A 27,943-nucleotide genomic window follows, 5' to 3' on the forward strand; every position below is an offset into this window, starting at 1 on the left:
AGCGGTGTGGGGTGGATGGAGGGGGCAGGGTACGATAGAGAGGGGTGGGGATGGATGGGGGAGGGGTACGATAGAGGGGGTGGGGGTGGATGGAGGGGGTAATATAGAGAGCGGTGTGGGGGTGGATGGAGGGGAGGGGTACGATAGAGAGGGGAGTGGGAGGGGGAGGGGTAGCTAGAGAAGGGGGGTGGGGGTGGATGGAGGGGAGGAGTACGATAGAGAGGGGTGGGGGAGTGGGAGGGGGAGGGGGTAGCTAGAGAAGGGGGGTGGGGGTAGGGGTGGATGGAGGGGAGGGGTATGATAGGGAGGGGTGGCGGAGGGGTAGCTAGAGGAGGGGTGGGGGTGGATGGAGGGGGCAGGGTACGATAGAGAGGGGTGGGGATGGATGGGGGAGGGGTACGATAGAGGGGGTGGGGGTGGATGGAGGGGGTAATATAGAGAGCGGTGTGGGGGTGGATGGAGGGGAGGGGTACGATAGAGAGGGGAGTGGGAGGGGGAGGGGTAGCTAGAGAAGGGGGGTGGGGGTGGATGGAGGGGAGGAGTACGATAGAGAGGGGGAGGGGGGAGGGGTAGCTAGAGAAGGGGTGGGGGTGGATGGAGGGGAGGGGTACGATAGGGAGGGGTGGGGGAGGGGTAGCTAGAGAAGGGGTGGGGGTGGATGGAGGGGAGGGGTACGATAGAGAGGGGGAGGGGGAGAGGTAGCTAGAGAAGGGGGTGGATGGAGGGGAGGGGTACGATGGGGGGGGAGGGATAGCTAGAGAAGGGGGTGGCGGGGAGGCCCAGAGGGGCGCAGTGAGGGACACCCAGCGCCTGCCCCCCCGCCCCCCCCCGGCCCGGGCGCACCGCGGCCCCTTTAAGCCGGCTCAGGAATGTGTTTATGCCCGAGGCTGTCCCCTCTCCCCCCCCCCCCCCCGCCCGCACATGGAGGGACGGGGCCCGGGCGGGGGGAGCGGAGCAAAGAGCAACCCCCCGCCCGTTCCCCCCCACCTCCAGGGGCTGCTCACCCCCGCCTCCCCCCCCACACACCCCCGCTCCGGGCTGGGGCTGCTCCAGGCCGGGCTAGCGCTGAGCTCAGCCTCCTGGCACCCACGCGGGTCCGGGGCGGGGGCGGGGTGGGGGGGAAGGGGGGGCTGGGAGGGGATATAAACCCAGGGCCCCCGCCCCCAGCCTGGCCTCTGCGGGACAGCAACAAGTGCGCACGGCTGGGACAGCATGGAAGTGCTGACAGGTAGGGGAGCCAGGACTCCTGGGTTCCTTCCTTGGCCCTGGGAGGGATTTGGAGTCTAGTGGGTTAGAGCTGGGGTAGCTGCAGGAATCCTGGGTTCTTTCCCTGGCTAGGGGAGGGGAGTGGGGTCTAGTGGGCTAGAGCAGGGGGGGCTGGGAGCCAGGACTCCTGGGTTCTGTCCCCACCTGTGTATGACTCAGTCCCCCCTTATTTGGGGGACATTCCTGGGTCCCGGGACATTCCTGGGTCAGCTTGCACCGTGGAAGTACTGAACTGGGGGTGGGAGTAAGGGTTTAGATGGCACGGGGTGTGGGCTGGTGAGGGACCTGGCTTCCCTGAGGAGGGCTCCGGGCTCAGGGGGGGCTAAGAATTGGGGAGAGTTGGAGATAGTTTGGGGGCAATGGGGGCTGGGGTACATGCCAAGAGCTGAGGAACCCCAAGAGGACCCCGTCCCCTGTAGAAACTTCTCCAGATCCTTGCCACCACTCTATACTTCTGGCCGCCAGCCCCAGGTCTTCTTCTACCGTCCTCCTCATCTTCCCTTCCACAGAGCTAACCCACTTCTGTCCACCCACCAGCTCCTGCCCTGGAGATGTCTCTGCGGGGCAAGCCAGAGGGGCAGCGTGGACTCTGCTGTCCGCCCAGCCACCTGCCTGGTTGGCGGCTCCTCCGGGCTCCATCTCTAGGGTGGGGTGGCCCCTAGCTAATGATTGACTGGTGGAGCTTTGGGCGCCAGAGGAATCTGGGTAGGGACAGAGCGTGACGCGCGCGGCCAGGTCTCGAACCCAAAGCCCGTGACGTGCTCATCGAGACCCACCAACGTGACCACCCAAGGCTGGGGGTCAGGACTGAGGGGCATCTGCAGAGCTGTGGCTGGTGGAAGACCCACTCGACCGCTCTGTTTCTTCCATCCTGGGGGGGAGGGCACAGGGGGTGTTGCTTATATATGCTCTAACCAGGAGGCCATATTCCCTTCCTGAGAACCCAGGAGTCCTGATATGCAGGCCCCCCATCACTAGACCCCACTCCCCTCCCAGAGCTGGGGATAGAACCCAGGAGTCCTGGCTCCCAGCCCCCCTTGCTCTGACCACTAGACTTCGCAGAGCCGGGGATAGAACCCATGACGTGGTGGCAACACCCCCCAGGAGACTGGCGTCACCCAAGGTGGAGAAGGGTCCCAAGCGATGGTGCTTCCACAGGAGTCCTCTTCTCTGCCTTGGCCAGCTCCTCCGGCCTGGGCAGGTACCCACTGTGATGCCCGCGTCACCCTCCTGCAGGGCTGGGGCTGGCAAGGTTCTCGGGCCGTTGGGACATCCCCGTAGCTAGTCGGGCTGGGAACCTGGCCGGGCGGGGGCTGACAGCTGGGACGTGACCAGCTGCCTGAGAGTGGGGGCGGGCATGGGCACTGCCTGGCACAAGCTCATCATGCTCTGAGATCAATGAAAGGGGTGGGGGGTTAGACAGGGGGGCTCTGGGAGGGGAGTGGGGTCTAGTGGGTTAGAGCAGGGGGGCTGGGAGCCAGGACTCCTGGGTTCTATCCCAGCTCTGGGACGGGAGTGGGGTCTAGTGGGTTAGAGCAGCGGGGGCTGGGAGCCAGGACTCCTGGGTTCTATCCAGATCTTTGGGACGAGAGTGGGGTCTAGTGGGTTAGAGCAGGGGGGTCTGGGAGCCAGGACTCCTGGTTTCTATCCCAGCTCTGGGACGGGAGTGGGGTCTAGTGGGTTAGAGCAGGGGGGTCTGGGAGCCAGGACTCCTGGTTTCTCTCCCCAGCTCTGGGAGGGGAGTGGGGTCTAGTGGGTTAGAGCAGGGGGGGCTGGGAGCCAGGACTCCTGGGTTCTCTCCCCGGCTCTGGGAGGGGAGTGGGGTCTAGTGGGTTAGAGCAGCGGGGGCTGGGAGCCAGGACTCCTGGGTTCTATCCAGATCTTTGGGACGAGAGTGGGGTCTAGTGGGTTAGAGCAGGGGGGTCTGGGAGCCAGGACTCCTGGTTTCTATCCCAGCTCTGGGACGGGAGTGGGGTCTAGTGGGTTAGAGCAGGGGGATCTGGGAGCCAGGACTCCTGGTTTCTCTCCCCAGCTCTGGGAGGGGAGTGGGGTCTAGTGGGTTAGAGCAGGGGGGGCTGGGAGCCAGGACTCCTGGGTTCTCTCCCCGGCTCTGGGAGGGGAGTGGGGACTAGTGGGTTAGAGCAGCGGGGGCTGGGAGCCAGGACTCCTGGGTTCTATCCACAGCTCTGTTGTGACTTTTCCTCCCCTCCAAGGGAGCTGCTGCTCGTTCTGGTGCGTTGGCTCAGGACAATGGGATCTCTGGTGCTTGCCTGGGAGGTAAAATATTGAGGACAATATGGGGTGGGGTGCATCTGACACCTGGCGGGGGAATGGGTCAGCAGGGGGTGTTCTCCCTGGACAATCAGAGCTGGCCCGAATGCCCCCGAACAGTGCTAGGGGTAGCTGTGCTATGGGGCAGGAGGCTCAGTAGGGGGTATCCCCCCCCCGGACAGTCAGTGCAGGCCCCAGTGTCCCCGTGTGGCGCTAGGAGGCGCTGTGCTGCAGGAGATGGAAGGAACCGTTGCGTGGGGCTGGTCCCCAGCTGCCCCACCCCAGAGGTGGCCGCATCTCAGAAGTATTTTTCCAAGCGGGCGGAATTTCCCAAGATGAATTTTCTCTCGAGGTGGCTTCTGAGCCCAGGAGCGCGCCCCAAAGGCTTGTGGCTCGGGGCGTGAGCGGAATTAACCCTTGGTTCACTCCCTCTCTCCAGTGGATCGCGCCAACCCGCTGTCTTCCGCCTCCTCGCCCTCGTCCCTCTCCCAGCAAGAGGTAGCCACCAAGATCAAGCAAACACACAGCCTGACGGTGCTTCTGAAGCACCGCTCTGAACAGCTGCTGGCAGAATATGTGAGCATTGGGGGGGGTGGGGGAGGTAGTGCTGCCCCCTGCTGGAGGGGTCAGAGTCCTCTGTGTGCGTGTCCCTGTTACACAGTGGCCTGCAAGGTTTTCTTCTACTCCCGGGCTTCAGTCCCAGGGGAGACCATCTCCTTCTGTCCCCTGCTGGTGAGGCGCCCTTTGGGCTCCTGCGTGAAACCATGACATCCGCCTGAGTCTGCGGACAGCCTGGCACGATGGGTGTGAGTGGGGGAAGCTGCCCCATGCAGCCCAAAGAGCGGTTAACTCTTGAACCTAATGATGGCAATTCAAGTATTAAATTTGTCACAGATTTCACTGCTGCTCCTACCGCTCAAATGCTTCAGACAGCTTCCTGGAGCCCCAGTCCCCTCCCAGAGCCACTGCTAAACCCAGGAGCTGTGGGTCCCCGTCCCGACTGCTCTAATCTCTAGACCCCACTCCCCTTACAGAGCTGGGGATAGAACCCAGGAGTCCTGACTCAGTGTCTCTCTGTTCCAGGTGCGTCACCAAGGAGAGCCATTCAGCAGTCCAGATTTCCAACCCCCTGCCATGGCAGTCCCCGGGCTGCCCTCGCCCTCTGTCCCCCCCGAGGCCTGGCTGGCACTGAGCGATGAGAAGCGGCTCTGGCACCTAGCCGTGGCTTATGCCACCCTGCCCGGACTCCTGGGTTCCGTGCGGCGGCAGCAGGCTGACCTCAACCCTTTGGCTTCGGAGCTGCACCGGCAGCTGGAGGCCGCGGCCCGTCAGTGCCGGGGGCTGGCTGGGAACTTGGAGGGGATCATGGGCGCCTTGGGGGTGCCAGGCCCCCCGCCTCCTTCCCCCAGCCTGGGCGGCCCTGCCACCAGCGCCTTCCTGGCTAAGCTGAGCGGGTACCACGTGTGCCGGCTGCATCGGGACTGGGCCAGGCGAAGCCACGAGGCGCTGGGGCTTCTCCACACCAAGTACCCACTGTGAGTGCCCCCATCCTCCCCTCTGCCCCCCAGCTACCCCTGCCCCCCCACCTGTCTCCCCTGGGAACCCCTGGCTCCTGCCCCCCAGATATCCCCTGCCCCTGTCACCCCCCAGGTCCTGACCCCATCTGCCTCTCAGATAATCCCTGCCCCCACACAAACCCCCCCTTGCATCTGCCCCCAAGTATCCCTGCCCCAACCATTCCCCCAAGAAACCTCCTGCTCCCCCATCTGCCCCCCCCAACCCTCTGCCCCTACTGCTCCAACCTCCGACTCTCACAGCCTCTCCTCCCCACCCCTCACTGCAACCCCCTGGGTGGGGTCTCCCTTCCCCCAACTCCCGCCCTGGTTGCGGGGAGGGGATCCCACATACACACACTTCCCCGAAGGGGCCCTGCCCCGCTGAACTCTGGGTGGGGGGGGATCGGCCCCAACTCCTCCCTCCCTGTCAATACAGACATTTCCCCCCTGGTTTATGCAGAGGGGTTAGGAGGAGTCCCCTCTGCCCCCCCACAATAGTGGGGGACCCCCGCCCATATATGTGGAGGTGATGGGGTGGCCTTTGACCCCCCCCTCCACCCCCATCCCCCCCCAAAACTGTAGTTCATACTGTGATATGTTCTTACCAGAAAACACAGTGTAATTATTATTAATAAAGTATTTTTAGTAGAAGCTCACAGTGTGGGGAGTTTGCTGCTGGGGGCACGAGTGTGTTCTGGCTCCCAGCCCCCCCTGCTCTAACCCACCAGCCCCCACTGCCCTCCCAGATCTGGGGAGAGATCCCAACACAAGCGTATTATCTCAGAAAAACCAGAGCTTTTATTGAGTGTCGAAGAAACCAGTTTTACCGACATTCCCGTGACACGACTGCAGAGAAAGAGACATGGGAGAGTTTACAGGAATTCCAGCACTGCCCCCTGGTGTGGGGAAGTGGGGCTGTGTTTGCGTCTCTCTGTGTACGCGTGTGAGAAAGACTACGGCCCTCTACCGGCTAGAATCAAAATGGCTCCACTATGTTTCATATTCCCCATACTGCTAATGGAGGTTCCCCTGAGCTCAGACAGAAGTAGCCCATGTTTTTAAGGTAGACAACCTTCTTTCTATCTGGGCTGCTACACACCCACCACTGGAATAACAGCCCTGAGCAGATACACAACGTAGAGAGACAAGTGTTGGACAGTAGAAGCATCTAGGCTTATTGTAACAATCAAGTAGCGACATCCACAAAAGTCAATAAATTAATACAGTATTCAAGGAAATTCCACAGGTAGCAAGACTTGACCATGATTTTAGGCATCAGATTTTAGGGCTTGCAACATCCTTATGGAGCATTCCTGAGCAGCTGTTCCCCAGCTGCCCCACCCCAGAGGCAGCTGCATATTAGCACTGGCTTGGATTCCCACCTCGGTACCTCACATCACTTTATAAAGTGCTCCTTGAACATTTCTCTTGGTTCCCTTTAGTAAACCGACGGTAATTTTGTCTTGACCAGGACTCAAGAGGTGTCCAAAGTATTAGAAGCCCCAAATTCAAGTCAACGTTCATGTGTCTGTTAAATAATATAAATAATCCAGATAAATGTTTCTTTTGGACATAAATACAATGGGATTTTAAAATATATATTCGAACATAAGAGCGGCCAGACTGGGTCAGCCCAAAGGTCCATCTAGCCCAGTGTCCTGTCTTCCGACAGTGGCCAGTGCCAGGTGCCCCAGAGGGAATGAACAGAGCAGGGAATCATCAAGTGATCCATTAATATTCTTTACACACACGTAATGGATTTTGTGGCCTAGGACTTGAAGCCATGGACCTCAGAGGCCAACAGGAAGGGCATGGTCAAGCCAACAAGAAGTGTATTGACCATCTTCTACACCAACAGGAAGTGCATGACCCAGTCCATAGGCCAACAGGAAGTGTATTGGCCACCCTCTAGGCCAACAGGAAATGCATGATCCAGTCCATAGGCCAACAGGAAGTGTATTGGCCATCCTCTAGGCCAACAGGAAATGCATGATCCAGTCCATAGGCCAACAGGAAGTGTATTGGCCATCCTCTAGGCCAACAGGAAATGCATGACCCAATCCATAGACCAACAGGAAGTGCATTGGCTATCCACTAGGCCAACAGGAAGTGCATGGCCCAGTATATAGGATCGCAGGCAATTCATGGCCCAGCCAACAGGAAGTGCATGGCCCGGTCTATAAGTCAACAGAAAGTGCATTGGCCCAGCCAGCAGGAAGCATTCTCTAGGCCAACAGGAAATGTATGGTCCGGTCTCTATGCTCACAGACAGTGCCTGGCATGGCGGCGCCCCCTAGGCCGGGTACTTGGCCTTGAGCAGGGTGAAGTCACGCACAGTCCGGTCGACCCAGCCATGGAACTCCCGGCATACCACGTAGCCCCGGCACTTCTTCTCAAATACCCCCACCCCGGCTGCCTCTGAGGTCAAAGGGTCTGTGGCCAGGGTCACCGGGATGCCCATGGCAGCCATAATGGAGGTCAGGTTGGCCAGGAGACCTCGTGTCCGGGCCCGGGCAGTGCCCAGCATGGCCAGCAGCTCAGAGCAGTCAGGGCACAGCTCATCTTGGTCATCCCACACCAGCTGGAGGAAGGCGTCAAAAGTGGTGTACGCCCCGTAGTTCTGCGCCAGCCGCTCCGCGTCGCCCATGGTGCGCCAGGCCAGGAACGGGAAGGAGGCCACCGGCACCCCTGCCCACCGTAGCCCCAGGGCGCTGAAACCGGGGTCACTGAATGGGGAGCCCTGGGCGTTCAGCTGTTGGGGGGGAGACACAGAGAAAGGGGGGTCAGGGCATGTGCTGCCCTCCCCCAGTAGCTTACCTGCCACGACTCCTGTCCTACCCTCAGTTCCTGTCCCCCTCCCCCAGCTCCACCCCAAGATTGATTCAAATCTCCCCATTCCCTCCCCACAGAGACCCCACCTCCTCCCTCGACACCCCCCAATTCCCCATCCTGGGAACGGGGACTGCATAGACATGCAGAGGTAGAATGGGAGGGGGAGAGAGCTGGGTCCTCTGGTGGGGATTCCCATGGGGCTGGGAGGGGGAGGCGAGGACCTTACCCCATCACCACCTGGCACCACCACCCCAGCTCTGGAATTGCTGGCTGGAATCCAGGCTACAGAGAGCGTGCTGGCCGGGTGCTCAGCTGGGCGTGACTTCCTGAGCAGGCGTCTTCCAGCTTGGGGTTGGTGCCAAGGGGCCCCAGGTGGGGCAGCCAAAACATGACCCCCCCACGCCCCCGCGTTGTCAGGGGGTGAAGGCTCTTGACAGAAGGTCAAGGCCACTGGAGGATTCACCAAGAGACTGGATTAAATCAAGCATATGTGTCGTCCCCGGGCGGGGAACTGGCTGGCTCAGGGGGCGGGGAGTGGGACAGGGGGCCTATCCCCCTCCAGGGGTGCTGGCTAGAGAGAGTCGAACCCAGATCTCCGGACCCATGAATTAGGCTGCGTTTTAGTCACGGGTATTTTTAGTAAAAGTCATGGACAGGTCACAGGCAGTAAACAAAAATTCACAGCCCGAGACCTGTCCAGGACTTTTACTATATACCCCGAACTAAAACTAGGGCCGGGGGCCATGGGTGCTGGGCAGGGGTGGCCCAAGACCCCCACTGGTGCTGGTGCTGGGGGAGGGAGGGTTGCCGGGGCTGGCAGGCTCCCTTCCCCCACTCTGACCGGCATGTCCCTGAAACTCCTCGGCGAAAGGGCCGGGGGCTCCGCGCGCTGCTCCTGCCACAAGTGCCGGTTCCGCAGCTCCCATTGGCCGGGAATGGCAGCCAATGGGAGCTGCGGGGGCGGTGCTTGCCAATGCGGGCAGTGCGTGGAGCCCCCTGGCCCTTCCTCCTAGGAGCTGCTGGGACATGCCGGTGGGAGCCAAGGATCCCCCCCTCTCAAGATAAGCACCGCCCTGCACCCCAGCCCTGAGCCCCCTCCCACCCCCAAACTGCTCCTGCACTCCATGGACTCCATGACCTCCACGACAGACACCCAGCCTTACCCATGAATGGCCCTAGAGGCCTCCGAGCCCCCTCCCCTGGGGGCCCAGCACTCACGTAGGTGTTCAGCAGCTTCGTGGTGTTGGCCTGCAGCAGTCGGGCCAGGTTGTAGGTCTGAGAGATGGTAGTAGCACTGGGATTGGGGTCGGGCCGGGCCAGCTGGACCAGGACCAGGGACACAAGCAGATTCTGGGCTGCAAGAGTAGCATGGAGGAGAGGCTTAGTAGAGGAGTCAGCCATTGGCCTGGCCTGTCACAGCACCCTCCCTCAGCCTGAGACATGCTTCTGCTGGGATCCCACCGGCCCCACCATCCCTCTGCTCTGGGTTATGGCAGCCACTTCTTCCTCAGCTGGGAACCCACCACCCCCACTATCCCTCTGCTCTTAGCTATAGTGACCACTTCGTCCTCTGCTGGGATCCCACCTCCCCCACCATCCCTCTGCTCTGGGTTATGGCAGTCACTTCTTCCTCGGCTGGGAACCCACCACCCCCACTATCCCTCTGCTCTTAGCTATGGGGACCACTTCGTCCTCTGCTGGGATCCCACCTCTCCCACCATCCCTCTGCTCTTGGCTATGGCAGTCACTTCTTCCTCTGATGGGATCCCACCACCCCCACCATCTCTCTGTTCTGGGTTATGGCAGCCACTTCTTCCTCAGCTGGGATCCCACCACCCACACCATCCCTCTGCTCTTGGCTATGGCAGCCACTTCTTCCTCGGCTGGGATCCCACCTCTCCCGCCATCCCTCTGCTCTTGGCTATGGCGGCCACTTCTTCCTCTGATGGGATCCCACCACCCCCACCGTCCCTCTGCTCTGGACTGTGAGAGGCCCCTCCCCCAGCAGCCTCTTCCACCTGCCCCTAGCTCTGGGCTATACCAGCCTGCTGCCCCCTGATGGAACCCCTATCTGGCCACTCTGCTATTTAGTCTGCATTCTGGGTCCCCAATCCAGTGCTGAGCCAGAGTCCACTCCGGGATTTCCCTGTGACTCCCCCAGCTGGGCCCCTGCAGCTGTCAATGGGCAGATTGACGGGGAGGAAATAAATCCAGAACCGGATTTCCACACCTGTCCGGATTGGAGACTGTGCATTGTATATTACCCTCTGGGGGGGAATGGGATCTAGTGGGTTAGAGCGGGGCAGGCTGGGAGCCAGGACTCCTGGGTTCCATCCCTGGCTCTGGAAAGGGAGTGGGGTCTAGTGGTTAGAGTGGGGCAGGACAGGATTCCTGTGTTCCATCCCTGGCTCTGGAAAGGGAGTGGGGTCTAGTGGGTTAGAGCAGGGGGAGCTAGGAGCCAGGACTCCTGGGTTCCATCCCCAGCTTTGGAAAAGGAGTGGGGTGTAGTTGGTTAGAGCAGGGGGGCTCGAAGCTCAGTTAAATCTGCCCCAGGGGCCTGGTGCAGGGGCACTTACCTAGAGTGGGAGGCATATCTGGAGCCCTGGCATCCAGAGGGTGCCAACAGGGGTGTGGCCCCCCAAATTATTTCCTTTGCCTCCTAGTGGCTGATCCTGGCACTGCCTCTTCTTGCCCCCTAGTGGCTAATCCCGGCACTTCTCCTGTCGCCCCTTAGTGGCCAGTCCCAGCACCTCCGCTTCTTGCCACCTAGTGGTTGATCCCAGCACCTGCCCCACTGAATTCTCTGTCTGTGCTGGGAGCTTCCCAGGGGCTCCTCTGGGGCCAGGTCTCGTCTGCTACCTGAGCCCTAGGGGATGTGGCTGCTTTATAGGCAGGCCGGGCCCTGTCCAACCCCCCCACGAGGGCACACGTCTCCTGCCAAGAGCAGGGTGGGAGCGGGGAAGGCACCTGGCTTTCCTGGACTCTGTTTCCAGGAAGGGAGAGGGGAATGGGGCAGGGTGCGGCATGGGGCAGGGAGTCGTGGGGGTGGGAGGGGAGAAATTGCAGGTGTGTGGGTTGGGATTGCGAAATGGCTCTGTTTCGTGCGAGGGAAGGAAGGAAGGAATGGGAAAGTGAGACTGTGTCTGGGGGATGGACACACCCCACCCTGAAAGTCCCAAAGCCACATGGGGTGGGACGGGGGCGGGGGAGCTAACCCTGCAGATTCTTCCTCCTTCTCTGTCCCTTCCCCCGGTCCTCTGGCTTTGCATCCCCAGCCCCATTCCACCAATCCCCCTTCTTCATTCCACCCCTCCTCCCATCCCTAGATGCCCCTCCCCCAGATCGCCCCAGGACCCACAGCACCCTCAGCCAGCCTTGGGCACGGTGCCCCCCGGGCAGATGCAAGTGGAGGGCTCGACCCACCCCACAAGGGGGCACTGGCGGCCAGGACCCTTCCTTCAAGGCAGAAATGTGGGATGAGAAGTGGTGAGAGCTGGCGGGGGGGGGGGGGGCGCAGGGAGGGGTCCCATTGTGACAGACATAATAGGTGCCCAGGCTGTGCCAGCCAACGGCAACTGGCATCTCTGCACGTCCTCGCCAGATTGGGTTTCCAGCCACAAAGCAACCTGGGGGGCAGGAAAGAATCCAGCAGAGGAGAGGGGGTGGGAGCCAGGACTCCTGGGTTCTAGCCTGGGCTCTGGGAGGGGCATGGGGTCTAGTGGGTTAGAGCAGGGGGGGCTGGGAGCCAGGACTCCTGGGTTCTATTCCTGGCTTTGGGAGTGGAGTAGGGCCTAGTACAGGGGTTGGCAAACTATGACCCACGGGCTGGACCTGGCCCGTCAGGGCTTTGGATCCGGCCTGTGGGATTGTCACCCCTGTGGTGCCGTGGGCCCCACACCGCTCCCAGAAGCAGTTGGCAACACGTCCCTGTGGCCCCTGGGGGGGCGGGGGGAGAGGGCTCTGTGCACTGCCCTCGCCTGCAGGCACACGGCCCCCCCCCCACAGCTCCTATTGGCTGGGAACGGGGAACCGTGGCCAATGGGAGCTTCAGGGGAGATACCCACAGGCGAGGGCAGTGTGCGGAGCCCTCTGCCCCCTCTACCCCAGGGGTTTGGTGCTGGCTGCTGCCACCCTAGAGCCGCTCCAGGTAAGTGCCACCGGACACCCCCAACCCCTGCCCTGAGCCCCCTCCCCCACTCTGCACCCCCTCCTGCACCCCAACCCCCCTTCCCCGAGTCCCCTTGTGACCCCGCACCCCTCCTCTGCCCCAACCCCTTGCTCTGAGCCCCTTTCTGCACACCATACCCCCCTCCCACACCCCAGCTCTCTGTCCCAGCCCTACATTCATGGCCCTGCATGCAATTTCCCCACCCCGATGTGGCCCTCTGGCCAAAAAAATTTGCCCACCCCTGGCCTAGTAGGTTAGAGTGGGGAGAGCTGTGGGTCAGGATTGAGAGGCCCCAGCAGAACAAATAAGAAACCCAAGAGTCACCTTTATATGTGAGATAGTTTATTTCCAGTACCAGTTCTATTCTTCTCACAAACGCAGACCTCCGGCCTGGTAGCCCCCCCGACCTTACTGGGGTCGATACAGATCCACGATTTTTTTGCTCATGGTGGGGAGAGGAAATGAGGCACGTATCTGCCTGTGAAGGCTCAGGGGGGTAAATCCTTCACCACCCCAGGCATGGTGGTTTCCTCTGACTGGTGGATGATTTCCAATCAGAGTGAGGACACTCCCATGCCCAGGATTGAAAGCCCCAAGGCATCCTGGTCTTGTCCTTTCATTTGCATATTGGTCACTTTATTCCCCACACCCCGTCACAGACCCCCCACTGACATCAAATACAGAATTATTTCCTTCCCTGCCACACACTCCCACACTGATGGGGAAATTGTGGCAGCTGAAAGCAGGAGGGGCTGGGAGCCAGGACTCCTGGGTTCTAGCCCCAGCTCTGGGAGGGGAGTGAGGTCTAGTGGGTCAGAGCAGGGGGGGCTGGGAATCTCTGGGTTCCATCTCTGGCTCCAGTAGGGGGGTGGAGTCTTGTGGTTAGAGCAGAGGGGCTGGGACTCAGGACTCCTGGGTTTGATCTTCAGCGCTGGATGGGGAATGGGGTCTAGCAGTTGGAGCTGGGAGTCAGGACTCCTGGGTTCCATTCCCAATACCAAAACCAACGATCTGCCCAAGTTTTGTCCACAGCTGCTACAATTTTGGGCACGGGCTGAGAGTCGACAGAATGCGCGTCACCTACAAACAGGCCAGTTGGGAGGGTTTAGATGGTCAACGAGAGGAAAGAGAGACTTTCCCAGGGTCTAGCCGGAAATCCTAAAGTGTTTCATGACGGGGTATAATCAAACAATACAGTCCTGCTAACACCCGGCCACTCGGCTCCCTTCCTCTCTGCCTGGAATTTAGCACCTGCTAAGAGTCCCCTCACTTTCCCCATCCCTTGCCCTTCGCCTTTATTTATTCTAGATAATTTCCTTTTTGTAACTCTGCCTTGGTGGGGAATGGAAACACAACGGGGCATGAAAGGAGCCCGAGATCCTGGGAAGAGAATCTGCAGTGATCAGGGAGAAAAAAGGGAGAGGCCTTTCCCCTCTAGGGGGTGCTGGCTCCGATCTGGCCCCAGGGCAGAGGGCTGGCTGGCTCAGCGGGATGGGGAATGGGAGACGGGGCCTTTCCCCTCTAGGGGGCGCCGGCTCCGATCTGGCCCTAGGGCAGAGGGCTGGCTGGCTCAGCGGGATGGGGAATGGGAGACGGGGCCTTTCCCCTCTAGGGGGCGCCGGCTCCGATCTGGCCCCAGGGCAGGGGACTGGCTGGCTCAGCGGGATGGGGAATGGGAGACGGGGCCTTTCCCCATAGGGGGCGCCGTTGGGCAGGCACGCCATCTGGTGGAACTGGTCTAACTGGAATCAGTCACGGTTTATTCTTTCCAGGAATCCAGCCCCAGATGGCGGATGGAGGCCGGTGTCCAAGACGCCAGCTGGGCACCGGATGGGAAAGCACCTGGTAGGCAGACTGGAAGGCTGTTAGTCTGCCGTGCTATCCAGCTCCTACTTTCCATTTCACTCCGTGAACTAACTACTTACGTGGCTGGGAGCCACGACTCCTGGGTTCTCTCCCTGGCTCTGGAGGACCTGGTAGGTTAGAGCAGGGAGTCTGGACTCCTGGGTTCTTTCTGTGCCCCTCTGTCCCTGCCTCAGTTCCCCCTGCTGTATTAATAAATTAGACTGCCTCACAGACATGCCCTCAGAGCAATCCCCTCCCAGCGCTAGGCTAGAACTCAGGAGTCCTGGCTCCCAGCTCTTCTGGAGTCACCTCTCCGGCATGTGGGGGTCCATCGCGAACCGCTCACCCCAAAGGGATGAGCGCAGGGGATTGGCCTAGTGCTCCGGGCTATGGGTGTCTGCACTGCCACCTCCTGGCCACATGGCGCAATGACAACCCCCTCACACCCCTGACCCTCTACTGGACTGGTCATCCTCAGCTCAAGGCAGAAATACCTCTGGTTATTGAGCTACCAGGGTGGGGAATGGGACATGGGGTCTTTCCCCTCTAGGGGGTGCTGACTCTGATCCCGCCCCAGGACAGGGGACTGGCTGGCTCAGGGGGGTGGGGAATGGGAAACGGGGCCTTTCCCCTCCAGGGGCTGCCGGCTCCCATCCTGCCCCAGGGCAGGGGACTGGCTGGCTCAAGGGGGTGCGGAATGGGGATATGGGGCCTCTCCCCTCTAGGGGGCACCAGCACTGATCTAGCTCCAGGTTTCGGGGGACTGGCCAGCTCGGGGAGGGGAGGAATGGGATAAGCGACCACAATGACACTGCATGCCTCTCTGTAGTGATGGGCCCTGCCGTCGTGCAACAGCGTCTGATCCTATCGCTCAACGAGCAAAGGCTCATGCTTTCCCGTCCGCAGGTCCAGTCCTGGCTCATGACCCAACAAAGGAACATGGCTACCCACCCCTGGATTGCATATCAGCAACGGACACCGTAGAAACCAGGTTCTCCAAACCACCGAGGATCCATCGACGGGCCGGCCCCAATCCCGGTCTGTGGACCGTAGGCTTGGCTGTAGATCGGCGCGGCCACGGAGGTGCTTTGAGATGACTCCTCGTTAGGTTTTTATTATTATTATTAAACATTTCTGCAGCCCCGCGGCTTTGCACGGTGCTCGTACAGAGGTCTAAAAAAAAAAAAAAAAAAGAAAGGTTCCTGCCCCAGTAAGCTTACAATCTAAGTTAGACAAACCTAGGGCACGTTGCGGGGAGGGGGACGGGAACCGTCAATAAATATAAAGGTCAGTCGTGTTATAGTGTCACAAGATCTGAGAACTTCCAGGATCCATGGCCAGCTGCCGTCAACCAGCCTTGACTCCGAGACAGCGACGGCGGAGAGACACCTCTTGGTGATCTGGCCCATTGACCCCACTGGAGTCATGGCCAATTGGGGCCAGACCCCCAGCTGGTGTCACTCGGCTGCAGCTCCACTGGGCTCAATGGGGCCAGACCCCCAGCGGGTGTCACTGACCCCACTGGAGCTACGGCCGAGTGAGCCCAGCTGGGGATCTGGCCCCATTGACCTCAATGGAGCTACGGCCGAGTGACCCCAGCTGGGGATCTGGCCCCATTGACTCCACTGGAGCTACGGCTGAGTGACCCCAGCTGGGGATCTGGCCCCATTGACCTCAATGGAGCTACGGCTGATTGACACTAGCTGGGATCTGGCCCCACTGACTCTCTAAGAGGAAGATATTTGTTCTCATCCATTTCCCTGTCGCCATGTGGAGTCCGCAGTGTCTCAGTGCTCCAGGGACAGGATTCACCCGGGCGCCCGACAGCCCCGTCTCCCTGATGAAACGTCTGTTCCTGTTCTGTCCTGGCAGCTGGTTCTGAAATCGGCGAATGCTGTGAATGCTGTCCCGAATGAGGGGGCGTCAGTCTATCCTGCCTCATGCGCCCCCCATGTCACGAGGCTGTCAATCCACCTCCCTCCCCTCTGAACCAAGCAGAGGCCCAGAGATGGGGAGATCTGAAGGAATGGGGTGCCCCATGACTTGGGCACTAGGAAGTGGGCAGTGGTGTTGGTGGGGATTCCTGGTGAGCTGGGATGAGGGGGGTTCCTGGGTATGAACCCCCTGGGCACCATCATTAAATGCTACAAAGGTTTGGGGAGTACCAAAATCTGTCCCCCGTCACCCAAATTTAATCCCTTAAGCCTCAAACACCCCCCGCCCCCGAACAATATTTCACACCCAGTAAACAGAGCATCAATCCAGTCGCTCCTTAGTGACCAGTAGCCCCTAGTAACTGAACCTCCAATCAACTCCTTAGCAACAATCACCCTGGTAATCAAACCACCAATCCCCTCCCTCTCTCAAGAGTGACCCATCATCCTTATTAGCCAAATCAGCAATTCTCTCTCTAGCAACTAACCACCACGGGAACCATCCCACCAATCGCTGTTAGTGGTCAGTCAGCATGATAACTGCACTACCAACCCCCACCCTAGTGACTAATCACTGCAGTAACCAACCCACCAATCCCCTCCCTAGAATCGCTATGGTACTAACCCACCAATCCCCTCCCTAGCGATCAACCACTGCGGTAACCAACCCACCAATCCCCTCCCTAGAATCGCTATGGTACTAACCCACCAATCCCCTCCCTAGCGATCAACCACCGCGGTGACCAACCCACCAATCTGCTCCCTAGTTACCAGCCACCCCATGACAACCAACCCACCAATCCCTTCCGTAGCGACCAACCACTGCGGTAACCAACCCACCAATCCCCTCCCTAGAATCGCTATGGTACTAACCCACCAATCCCCTCCCTAGCGATCAACCACCGTGGTGACCAACCCACCAATCTGCTCCCTAGTTACCAACAACCCCATGGCAACCAACCCACCAATCCCCTCCCTAGAATCGCTATGGTACTAACCCACCAATCCCCTCCCTAGCGATCAACCACCGCGGTGACCAACCCACCAATCTCCTCCCTAGTTACCAACTACCATGGCAACCAACCCACCAATCCCCTCCCTAGCGATCAACCACCGTGGTGACCAACCCACCAATCTGCTCCCTAGTTACCAACAACCCCATGGCAACCAACCCACCAATCCCCTCTGTAGCAACCAACCACTGTGGTAACCAACCCACCAGTCTCCTCCCTAGTTACCAACTACCATGGCAACCAACCCACCAATCCCCTCCCTAGAATCGCTATGGTACTAACCCACCAATCCCCTCCCTAGCGATCAACCACCGCGGTGACCAACCCACCAATCTCCTCCCTAGTTACCAACCACCATGGCAACCAACCCACCAATCCCCTCCACAGTGACCAATCACCAGGGTAACGCACACACTGATCCCCTCCGTAGCCACCGTGGTAACCAACCCCCCCAACAGCGACCGACCGCTCCCTAGCCCCCCCCACCCCGCCCCCTTCACTCCACGCCCCACTGCCACCCCACTATCCGGAGGTGGCGGGCGTTGGGCCGCGGGGCCGGCGGGGGCCCGGGCAGGGCGGGCTGGCCCTCGGGGGGCGTCCCGTCGCCCGCGTGGACGCGCTGGTGGCGGATGAGGGTGGAGCTGCGTCCGAAGCTTTTGCCGCAGAGGGGGCAGCGGTAGGGGCGGGCGCCGGTGTGGGCCCGCTGGTGGACGGCCAGGTAGGAGCTGTCGCCGTAGCTCTTGCCGCAGACGTTGCACTTGAAGGGCTTCTCGCCGGAGTGGATGATCTGGTGGCGGATGAGGTGGGAGCTCTCGCTGAAGCTCTTCTGGCACTGGGTGCAGCGGTAGAGTTTCTCGCCCGTGTGGGTGCGCTGGTGGCGGCCCAGGTCCGAGCGCTGCGAGAAGCTCTTCCCGCACACCCCGCAGGCGAAGGGGCGCTCGCCGGTGTGCACCCGCTGGTGCCGGATGAGGTGGGAGCTGAGTGTGAAGCGTTTCCCGCAGTCGGGGCAGTCGAAGAAGCGAGGTTCGGCCCGGGGGCTGGCGCTGACCCGCCGCCGCCGGGCGTACGGGCCCCAGCGGCCCCCCCGCTGCGGGGGCCGGCACAAGCTCTCGCAGGCTTCGGCCCAGTCGGGGCGGTTGGGGGCTTCCGGCCCTGGAGGCTCTTCCTCCTGCCGGGGAGGCTCGGCCACCTCCTCTTCCTCGTTGTCACTCGCCGTCCCGTCACCTGCTGGGAGACAGACAGCAGAGTGCCGGCAGGGCTCGCTCCCACGCCGGAGAGGGGCTTCCCACCAACACCGGGCGCGGGGAGAGGGCTGAGACTGAGGGGCAAGACTCCCCGCAACTATCTGTCTCTCTCCAGAAACACCCACCCACTCATCCATCCCTCCCCATAAACACCCACCCACTCATCCATCCCCACAAACACCCACCCACTCATCCATCCCTCTATCCATCCCCATAAAAACACACCCACCCATCCATTCCTCCATCCATTCCCATAAACACCCACCCATCCCTCCATCGAGCCACCCCATAAACACACATCCATCCTTCCATCCATCCCCATAAACACCCACCCACCCATCCACCCGATAAACACCCACCCATCCATCCCTCCATCCATCCACCCCATAAACACCCACCCATCCATCCCTCCATCCATCCCCATAAACACCCACCCCCATCCCTCCACCCCATAAACACCCACCCACCCATCCATCTCTCCATCCATCCATCCCCATAAACACCCACCCACCCCTCCATCCATCCCCATAAACACCCACCCATCCATCCATCGATCCACCCCATAAACACGCATTCTTCCCTCCATCCATCCCCATAAAAACCCACCCAGCCACCCATCTGTCCCTCCATCCATCCCCATAAACACCCACCCACCCACCCATCCATCCCTCCCATAAAAACCCCCACATCTATCCGCTCCTCCATCCATCCATCCCCATAAACACTCACCCATCCATCCCTCCATCCATCCCCATACACACCCCTCTATCCATCCATCCCTCCCTGTCCACATCCCTCCATCCCCTCACACACCCCTCCTCCATCCATCCCCATACACTCATCCAGGCATCCGTCCAAATGCATAACCATCCATCCATCTCCATACAAAACTATCCCCAGACACATCCCTCCTTCATCCCCACATCTCCATCTATCCCGTTCTCCATCCCCAAAAATACCCATCTATGTAAATTACCCATCACCCTGGGGTCTGAGTCTCTTGTCCCAAGGGGAGAGAAGGGGTCCGCTCTGCCCCAATGGCCCACGGAGCCCTCAGAGAAAGGCTGGGGGAGGCGAGGGGTCCAGCCAGGGTCAGGCAGGGCAGGTGGAAGCCGGAAGTGACGCCTGCCATGATGACAGGACACCCGCTGGAGAAGACGAGAAAGAACTGAGGGGGGCTCTGGGCAGCTTTGCTGGGATCCCAGCTTTTCCCTTCACTCCTGGATGGTCTCCAAGCTGGTGTCACTCATTCCTTACCTGGGATCTCCTGTTCCTCGGAGCCCTGGAGATCTGGGTCGCATGGCTCCTCCTCGCGCTCCATCCAGGAGATCACAGCCGGTTTGGGAACGGGAAATCCTGCCAGCAGGGGGGAAAGCAGGTTGTTATCTATTCATCAAAGCCCACTCTGAACGTTCATGGAGCTCCTTTAGGACAATGGAAGAAGCAGTGGCCTCTCCGTGCACCAAAATCCATGGTAGGACACATGTGGGGATGTCCACACGCAGTCAAAATATTTCATTTTAACTATATTCTTATTATCATAATATAATGTAACACAATACAATACACGCAAAATGTTTTCACTATTACTTAATAATCAAAACATTTGCTACTATATTATACTTATATTCTATTGTAGTAAGAGTCACTGACCCCGAATAGGGGAGTGGCAGGAAACAAGGTAATAATATAATATAATGAATATAAAATAAATGTAATATAATATGGCTTGGGAGAATTATTTTTTTTATGATTTTGACACTGTCAATGTTTATTTTCAAACTTTTAAAAGATTTTTATCAATTGCAATTTTCACAACTGTGCAAAATTAGGGGTTTAAAGCATTCCCCCCTCCCCCCCCCCCAGTTTTCACAGTTATGGGGAATGATTGGGTGGGGGAAGTCAGACAGTCGATGCTGCAACTCAAAAAGTTAAAGCTTTATGTTTGCTAAACATAAATTGTCAACGTCATATGTCAAAATATCCAAACTAAACAGCCACTCATTCAAAAGTCTGGATTTTGCCTGTGAAGTCTTATGTTGCCTATTTGTAAGTTTCGATTATTATCAATGGAAATTTTTTTTTGTTGGTTTGTTTGTAGGGGAAAATCAACATTTAATGATAGAACCTGAATCCTTCCAATTAATTCATTATAATTATATTATATTATACAAAGCCAAAACAATAAGGGGAAAATGCATTTTTTTGACTTTTGTTATACACTAATTATAACAGAGGTGAATAGAATATGAATGAATAAATATTTGGGCACCCCACTCCCCCTTTGTGATAGAAAAAGGGGAAGAAATGAGGGGAAAGGAAACCTAAAAAAAATTCCATTTTCTTTTTTCCTGTTTCATTAAAAAAAGATTATTTAAAATAAAACCCCAAATAATGGTTTTGAAAATGTTTATTTTTGAGGATTTTTTTGTATTTTCCCCATTTTTTAATTTTTCTACAGTAAAAGGGGGAGAGAAGGAAAGAAAAATGGAAATTGAAAAAACAACCCCATTTAGTTTTGTTTTAAAAAAAGGGGGGCTATTTTTTTTTAAACTTAAAATTTTCCATGACGATTCTTTGGTATTTTCCCATTTCCCCTCTTATTTTACTGCAGATAAAAGGGGAGGAAGTGAAGGATGGGGGAGGAAACTAGAAAACCCATGTAATTTTCTAAATTAATCACAAAAAAACCCCACCAAATTTTTAAAAAAATTAATCAATTTTGAAAACATTGTTTTTTTAAAATTTGAGGGATTTTCCCTTTCATTCGTTTTGCCACAGCAAAGGGGGAGGAACTGGAGAAAAGAAACTTGAAAACCAGCGCAGATCTTTTAATTTTCCACTTTTTGTTTTTTAAAGAGCGCTTTTTTTCAACCCACACATTTTCCGTGCACCTTTTTGGGGTTGAAAATGTTCATTTGCTAAACTTTTCCCTTTTTTTCCACCTTTTTTCAATTTTCCACAGACAAAGGGGTTGGACAGGAAACTTGAAAACCTGATGCCATTTAAATGTTTTCAGTTTTGTTTGAAACAAAAAAGAGGTGTTTTCAATTTCCATTAACCTTTCCAATTGCAAAATGAGACAGTGTCTTTTATTGGACCAGCTTCTGCTGGGGAGAGAGACAAGCTCAGAGCCACACAGGGCTCTTCTTCAGGTCTTCTTTGACCTAGCTACAACACTGCATGCAATTGTGAAACGTTCACTTCTCCATACTTTGGGGTTTTTCCCTCGTCCCCTCCCCTTTTGCTGCACAAAAAGGGGAAGAAATAGAAAAAAGGAAAGTTGGGGAAAAAAATAATTTGCCACTTTTTTGAAAATCGCAGAATTAAAAAAAAAAAACAATGAAATTTTTTTCCATGAACATTTTCTGAGTGGAGAATTGTTCGTTGTTTAAAGTGGTTTTTTTCCCCCCATTTTCATTTCCGACTTAAAAAAACGCACCAGCAGTAAAAGAAAATCTCAGTGACATTTTTCTATTTTGAAAATTGTTCATTGATGACATTTTCCCCCCTTGTTCTTCCGTCGCCAGCAATGGGAAACTGCAAAAACCACCTCCATTGTTCATTCCCCACTTCTGTCAGAAAACCCCCCGAACAAATTGGTGTTTTTTGAAGAAAACCAAATATTTCGTGATTTTTTTTTTTTAAATACGGCCATTTTCCAGTAAATCCGTCACTCCAGACATTTCTGCCAGCTCCAGCCCCAAAGGTGTTATCGGGCAGAGAGGAAGGGTGGCCCTGTGGTTACAGGGGGCTAGCCAGAAAACCTGGGCTCAATTCCCTGCTCTGCCACACATTTCCTAGATGACCATGGGCAAGTCATTTAGCTGCTCTGTGCCTCAGTTTCCCCATCTGTACAAGGGGGCAAAAAGCCCTGCCTCACAGTGGTGTTGTGAGATTAAACGTGCTAGAGAGCGTGAGGTGCCCAGATGCTACGGTGCTGGAGCCAGACAGATCTTGACTGTACTTCGTTGGACAGTTATCTGGCCCGTAGCGAGCATGCGTTGGCGTGTCCGTGCACGGTGTCTGCACGTGTCCGCGGGGAGGCGCGTCACTGCCACGCTCAGTCGCATCAGCAGCAATGCCTTCTGGGGAGAGGCCTCCCAGAGTTTCCTGCGCCGCTCTGAAAGGGATCGGGGTGATCAAAGGCAGTCCCGTGGGGCATTGTGGGAGGAGTGGGGCAGGACCCCAAGGGAATTGTGGGAGGAGCGGGTGGGCAGGGAACTGTGAGAAGGGGGAGACCCAGATGCATTGTGGGAAGGGGGAGCCAAGGGGCCCTGTGGGAAGAGCAGGGTGGGACCCCAGGGTCACTGTGGGAAGGGGAGAGCCCAGAGGCTTTGTGGGGAAAGCAGGGGGGGAGCTCAGGGGCACTGTGGGAAGGGGAGAGTGGGGGGAGCCCAGGGACAGAATGGGAAATGGGGGGAGCCCAGGGGCATTGTGGGAAGGGGGGAGCAGGGCGGGAGCCCAGGGGCACTGTGCGGGGAGCAGGGGGAGAGCTCAGGGGCACTGTGCGGGGAGCAGAGCAGGAGGAGAGGGCCGAGCAGCCGCATCAGGTCACGGGAAGGGGACCTGGGGTCACAGTCTCTCTGCCTGCGGCCCTGGGGTGCCGATGCCGCCCCTCACCCAGTGAAATGGCGTCCCCATAGTTCTCCTGCATGACGTCCCGGTAGAGCTCCCTCTGCCTCTCATCCAGCAGAGCCCACTCCTCCATCGCAGCCCCCCGCACCTGCAAGGAGAGACGCACCCAGGGTCAGGGCCCCTGATTTCCCCTGGCTGGGCAGCACCAAACATCCAGGGGGCAGGGAGCCAGAGCGGGAGGGGCTTCCTGCAAACGGGCTGTGCATACTGGGGGGAGTTATAGCTGGATGAAAAGAATGGGGAGGCGGGGGGAGAAAGAGCAGTAGATGGAGGGGGACGGGGAGTCATGCCCCGAAGGGCGGGTGGGCAGAGAGGACACCAGTGGTGTCAATAGGGGCAGAAAGGCCCATCATGTCCAGTGCAACACCTAGTGGCGGATGACACCAGGAACCTCCCAGCATTGGCCCTGATTGAGTTGGGGCGACTGTGCACCCCCAGAGCTGGCTGGGGGGGGGGCCAGTGGCACAGGACTCCCCCCGTGCATCCCCAGAGCTGGCTGAGGGGGGCCAGCTGCACAGACTCCACTGTGCACCCCCAGAGCTGGCTGGGGGGGGGGCCAGTGGCACAGGACCCCCCCGTGCATCCCCAGAGCTGGCTGAGGGGGGCCAGTTGCACAGACCCCCCCCCGTGCACCCCCAGAGCTGGCTGGGGGGGCCAGCTACACAGACCCCCCCCGTGCACCCCCAGAGCTGGCTGGGCGGGGGGGGTCCTGCCGGGCTCAGCTGCAGACCCCCCCTGCACCCCCAGAGCTGGCTGGGGGGGGCCAGTTAAACAGACCCCCCCCGTGCACCCCCAGAGCTGGCTGGGGGGGGCAGCTGCACAGACACCCCCCCCGTGCACCCCCAGAGCTGGCTGGGGGGGCAGCTGCACAGACCCCCCCCCCGTGCACCCCCAGAGCAGGCTGGGCGGGGGGGGGCCCTGCCGGGCTCAGCTGCAGACCCCCCCCTGCACCCCCAGAGCTGGCTGGGGGGGGCCAGCTGCACAGACCCCCCCCGTGCACCCCCAGAGCTGGCTGGGGGGGGGCAGCTGCACAGACCCCCCCCCCCGTGCACCCCCAGAGCTGGCTGGGGGGGGCAGCTGCACAGACCCCACCCCCGTGCACCCCCAGAGCAGGCTGGGCGGGGGGGGGCCCTGCCGGGCTCAGCTGCAGACCCCCCCCCTGCACCCCCAGAGCTGGCTGGGGGGGGCCAGCTGCACAGACCCCCCCCGTGCACCCCCAGAGCTGGCTGGGGGGGGCAGCTGCACAGACCCCCCCCCCGTGCACCCCCAGAGCTGGCTGGGGGGGGCAGCTGCACAGACCCCCCCCCCGTGCACCCCCAGAGCAGGCTGGGCGGGGGGGGGGCCCTGCCGGGCTCAGCTGCAGACCCCCCCCTGCACCCCCAGAGCTGGCTGGGGGGGGCCAGCTGCACAGACCCCCCCCGTGCACCCCCAGAGCTGGCTGGGGGGGGCAGCTGCACAGACCCCCCCCCGTGCACCCCCAGAGCTGGCTGGGGGGGGCAGCTGCACAGACCCCCCCCCCCGTGCACCCCCAGAGCAGGCTGGGCGGCGGCGGGGGGGCCCTGCCGGGCTCAGCTGCCCAGAGCCCCCCCCTGCAGTACAGATTTCCCGGTCCAGCCAGCTCAACAAAGGGACCATCCTGGAAAACCCTGGCCAGGCGGCCGCCCTAGCTCAACACCCCCCCCGCCCCCCCCTGCACCCCCAGAGCCGGCTGCACCCCCCAGCCCCCCGCCAGCTGATCCCCCTCCGGCCACTTCCGACAGGCTCCGCTTCCTGCCTCTCTGCCCTCCCCTCGCCCCCGCCCCCCGGCCGCCGGCCGCCCCCGACTCACCCCGGCTCCCTGCGCAGCCCCCCCCCGCGCCGACGCTGGAGGGGGATCTCGGCGCCGGGGACTGGGCCCCCCCTGCCCCCGCCCCGCGGCCGGGCGACGCGCCGCCGAGCAGGCCGGGAACAGGAAGTCGCCTTCGCCCTTCGCCCTGCGCGGCCCCCGGGCCCGGGCTCCGGCCCTGCGCGGCGCCGCCGGCCCCACAGCCCCCCTCCCGCCGCCTGCCCCCCGGCCGCCCCCCGGCCGCCCCAGAGCCCCCCGCCGGCCCCCACAGCCCCCCGCCGCCTGCCCCAGAGCCCCCCTCCCGCCGCCGGCCCCCCGGCCGCCCCGGAGCCCGCCGGCCCCACAGCCCCCCACCCGGCCTGACCCCCGGCCGCCCCAGAGCCCCCCGCCTGACCCCCGCCGGCCCCACAGCCCACCACCCGCCGCCTGCCCCCGGCCGCACCAGAGCCCCCCGGCCCCACAGCCCCCCTCCCCCCGCCTGCCCCCCGCCGGCCCCACAGCCCCCCTCCCGCCGCCGGCCCCCCGGCCGCCCCAGAGCCCGCCGGCCCCACAGCCCCCCTCCCGCCGCCTGCCCCCCGGCCGCCCCAGAGCCCCCCTCCCGCCGCCGGCCCTTCCGCCCGCCCCACAGCCCCCCGCCCGCCCCAGAGCTCCCCTCCCTCGGCCGCCCCGCCGCCTGCCCCCCGCCGGCCCCACAGCCCCCCGCCGGCCGCCGCCTGCCCCCCGGCCGCCCCGCCGCCTGCCCCCGAGCCCCCCTCCCGCCGCCTGCCCCCTGCCGGCCCCACAGCCCCCCACCCGGCCTGACCCCCGGCCGCCCCCCTCCGGCCCCACAGCCCCCCGCCGCCGGCCCTTCCGCCCGCCCCAGAGCCCCCCGCCTGCCCCCCGCCGGCCCCAGAGCCCGCCGCCGGCCGCCCGCCCCCCGAGCTGCCCCCCGGCTTGCCCCGCCGCCTCCCCCCCCGGCCGCCCCCGCCAGCCCCAGAGCCCCCCTGCTGCCTGCCCCCCGCCCGCCCCGCCGCCGGCCCCAGAGCCCCCCGCCGGCCCCAGAGCCCCACCGCCCGCCCCGCCGCTGGCCAGAGGCGCCAGGCTCGCCCGTATGGCTGCCAAGGAGGCACCCAGTGAGCCAGCCAGCAGGGCTTCCTCTGTGCCAGGTCAGACCCTGGCGCCCCTAGGCCCGGCAGGTCAGAGCCCCGGCACCTCTGGGCCCGGCGGGTCAGAGCCCCGGCGCCCCTGGGCCCGGCAGGTCAGAGCCCCGGCGCCCCTGGGCCCGGCAGGTCAGAGCCCCGGCGCCCCTGGGCCCGGCAGGTCAGAGCCCCGGCGCCCCTGGGCCCGGCAGGTCAGAGCCCCGGCAGCTCTGGGCCCAGCAGGTCACGGCCCCGGGCCCCTGAGCCCGGCAGGTCACGGCCCCGGCGCCCCTGAGCCCGGCAGGTCACGGCCCCGGCGCCCCTGAGCCCGGCAGGTCAGAGCCCCGGCACCCCTGGGCCCGGCGGGTCACGGCCCCGGCGCCCCTCGGCCCGGCAGGTCAGAGCCCCGGCGCCCCTCGGCCCGGCGGGTCAGAGCCCCGGCGCCCCTGGGCCCGGCGGGTCACGGCCCCGGCGCCCCTGGGCCCGGCGGGTCACGGCCCCGGCGCCCCTGGGCCCGGCGGGTCACGGCCCCGGCGCCACTGGGCCCGGCGGGTCACGGCCCCGGCGCCCCTGGGCCCGGCGGGTCAGAGCCCCGGAAGCTCTGGGCCCGGCAGGTCAGAGCCCCGGCAGCTCTGGGCCCGGCAGATCACGGCCCCAGCAGCTCTGGGCCCGGCAGGTCACGGCCCCGGCGCCCCTGAGCCCGGCAGGTCACGGCCCCGGCGCCCCTGGGCTCGCTGCATCAGTTATGAATGTAAAAAAATTGCTTTTGCCCCAGCACCGTTTTCATTACAGATTCAGCCCTGTATCTACCCATCTCCATGTGTATCCCCATCTATCCATCCATCCCCCTGCACCTCGTCGATACGCCTGTCTGTCCATCCATCCGTGCCCAGATCCCCATATGCACCCCTGTATGTCTGTCCATCCCCACACTCCCCCTCTATAGATCTCTCTCTCCATCCCCATGTGCACCCCCATCTATCCCAATATGCACCCCTTGTCTCGCCATCCATCCCTTTACACACCCTTATATGTCCAGCTATCCTTCCTCATATACACACCCCTCTATCTATCCATCCCCACACGCACTTTCTATTTATATATCTATTTCTCCATCCCCATACACACATCCTGTCTGTCTATCCCCATATGCATCTCTTATCTATACATCCATCCCTTTATGCACTGTTCTTTATCTATCCATCCCGCCTCATATATACAACCTTCTATCTACCCCATACACATCTAATCTAATCTAATCTATCTCCATACACTGCTCTCATCTAATTTATCTATCTGCATACACCCCCTTGAGCTATCTATCCCCATACACCCCCTCTATCTACCTGACCGTATACACCCCATCTAATCTAATCTATCTATCCCCATACACTACACTGTATCTGTCCCTACATCCATATATGTAGCCCCCATCTATGTGTCAGTCTGTCTACTTATCCCCACCCACACTCTCTATCTATCCATCCATTTTGGGAAAATAAAATCCCTCCGGGTCAATTGAAAAGGTTCCCTTGCTCTGCAAACTAAGTGTTGCATTCCAATGTTGACATTTTTATGAGATTGCGTTATAATTTGTAAATGTCATAAACAGAAAACATCCTTTGGAAAGGGGAAAACCAAGATGTTTCATATTGAAATGCTATTCCCCTGCCCCCCCCCCCCCCCCCCAAAAATGACATTTCATCGCAATGGTGTTGCTACAGATTCAAAACTCACAAGTGGGGCCTCACAAAATCACAAGATTGGCTTAAAAATCAGGAGGGTGCTTTTCATTTGGCTACATTTCGGGTCACACTTGGGTCATGTTTTGAACCTTTTCCCCGCATCCATGAGACCTAAACATTTATTTTCCAAACGGAAGCTGATTTCACGTGACTCCAGGAGCTGCAGGCTTTAAGGAAAATATACATCAGTGGAGTGAGGATTGGATGCTGATCTCGGTGACCCCGGTCTGAATCCGAAGTGATCCCATTGACGCCAGTGGAGTGAAGCTGGATTCTGATCTCAGTGACCCCGGTTGAATCCAGAATCACCTCCACCCCTCTTAGAGCTGTATTGACCCCCTTCCTGTCACTCTGGGCTTGGGAGGTACATTCTCTTGGGGGGGGGATGGGAAATTATCCCCAATCTCAGGGATTAAACTCCCTTCCCAATTAAAAAGGGCCGTGTAATGGAAGGATTTTATTTTTTAATTTCCTGATAGGAAAAAAAA

The 27,943-nt window shown here is 60.0% G+C and overlaps 2 protein-coding genes and 1 long non-coding RNA gene across 3 annotated transcripts in view; 1 reads left to right on the top strand and 2 right to left on the bottom strand.

Moving 5' to 3' along the window:
* The window catches only part of LOC114022270 (zinc finger protein 420), a 48,282-nt gene extending 23,522 nt beyond the window's left edge, over window positions 1-24,760 (bottom strand). Inside the window, exons 1-4 of the mRNA XM_037898685.2 lie at window positions 24,596-24,760; window positions 22,753-22,855; window positions 19,387-19,485; window positions 17,496-18,112 (exon numbers count right to left, since the gene is read on the bottom strand). Of these exons, the coding sequence (XP_037754613.1) occupies window positions 17,496-18,112; window positions 19,387-19,485; window positions 22,753-22,840 (804 nt within the window). The 5' untranslated portion in view covers window positions 22,841-22,855; window positions 24,596-24,760. The remainder of the gene's footprint in view (window positions 1-17,495; window positions 18,113-19,386; window positions 19,486-22,752; window positions 22,856-24,595) is intronic.
* On the top strand, window positions 942-5,749 carry CTF1 (cardiotrophin 1). Its single transcript, XM_037898691.2, has 3 exons — window positions 942-1,228; window positions 3,977-4,113; window positions 4,621-5,749. Exons 1-3 carry the CDS (start codon window positions 1,213-1,215, stop codon window positions 5,074-5,076), a joined length of 609 nt encoding a protein of 202 aa, XP_037754619.1. The 5' UTR covers window positions 942-1,212; the 3' UTR covers window positions 5,077-5,749.
* Window positions 12,545-16,836, bottom strand: LOC122466458. Its single transcript, XR_006291943.1, has 2 exons — window positions 14,890-16,836; window positions 12,545-13,173 (listed from the first exon to the last, which is right to left on the bottom strand). It is a non-coding gene; the product is annotated as an uncharacterized LOC122466458 (long non-coding RNA).
* Window positions 24,761-27,943: the final 3,183 nt, after the last annotated feature.

Source organism: Chelonia mydas, chromosome 6 (genome assembly GCF_015237465.2).
Source record: "Chelonia mydas isolate rCheMyd1 chromosome 6, rCheMyd1.pri.v2, whole genome shotgun sequence".
Taxonomy (NCBI): Eukaryota; Metazoa; Chordata; order Testudines; family Cheloniidae; genus Chelonia; species Chelonia mydas.

Excerpts from the sequence above, each read along its gene's own strand:
- CTF1 (XM_037898691.2), top strand. Across the intron at positions 4,114-4,620 it reads AACAGCTGCTGGCAGAATAT|GTGCGTCACCAAGGAGAGCC; the intron begins GTGAGCATTGGG and ends TCTCTGTTCCAG.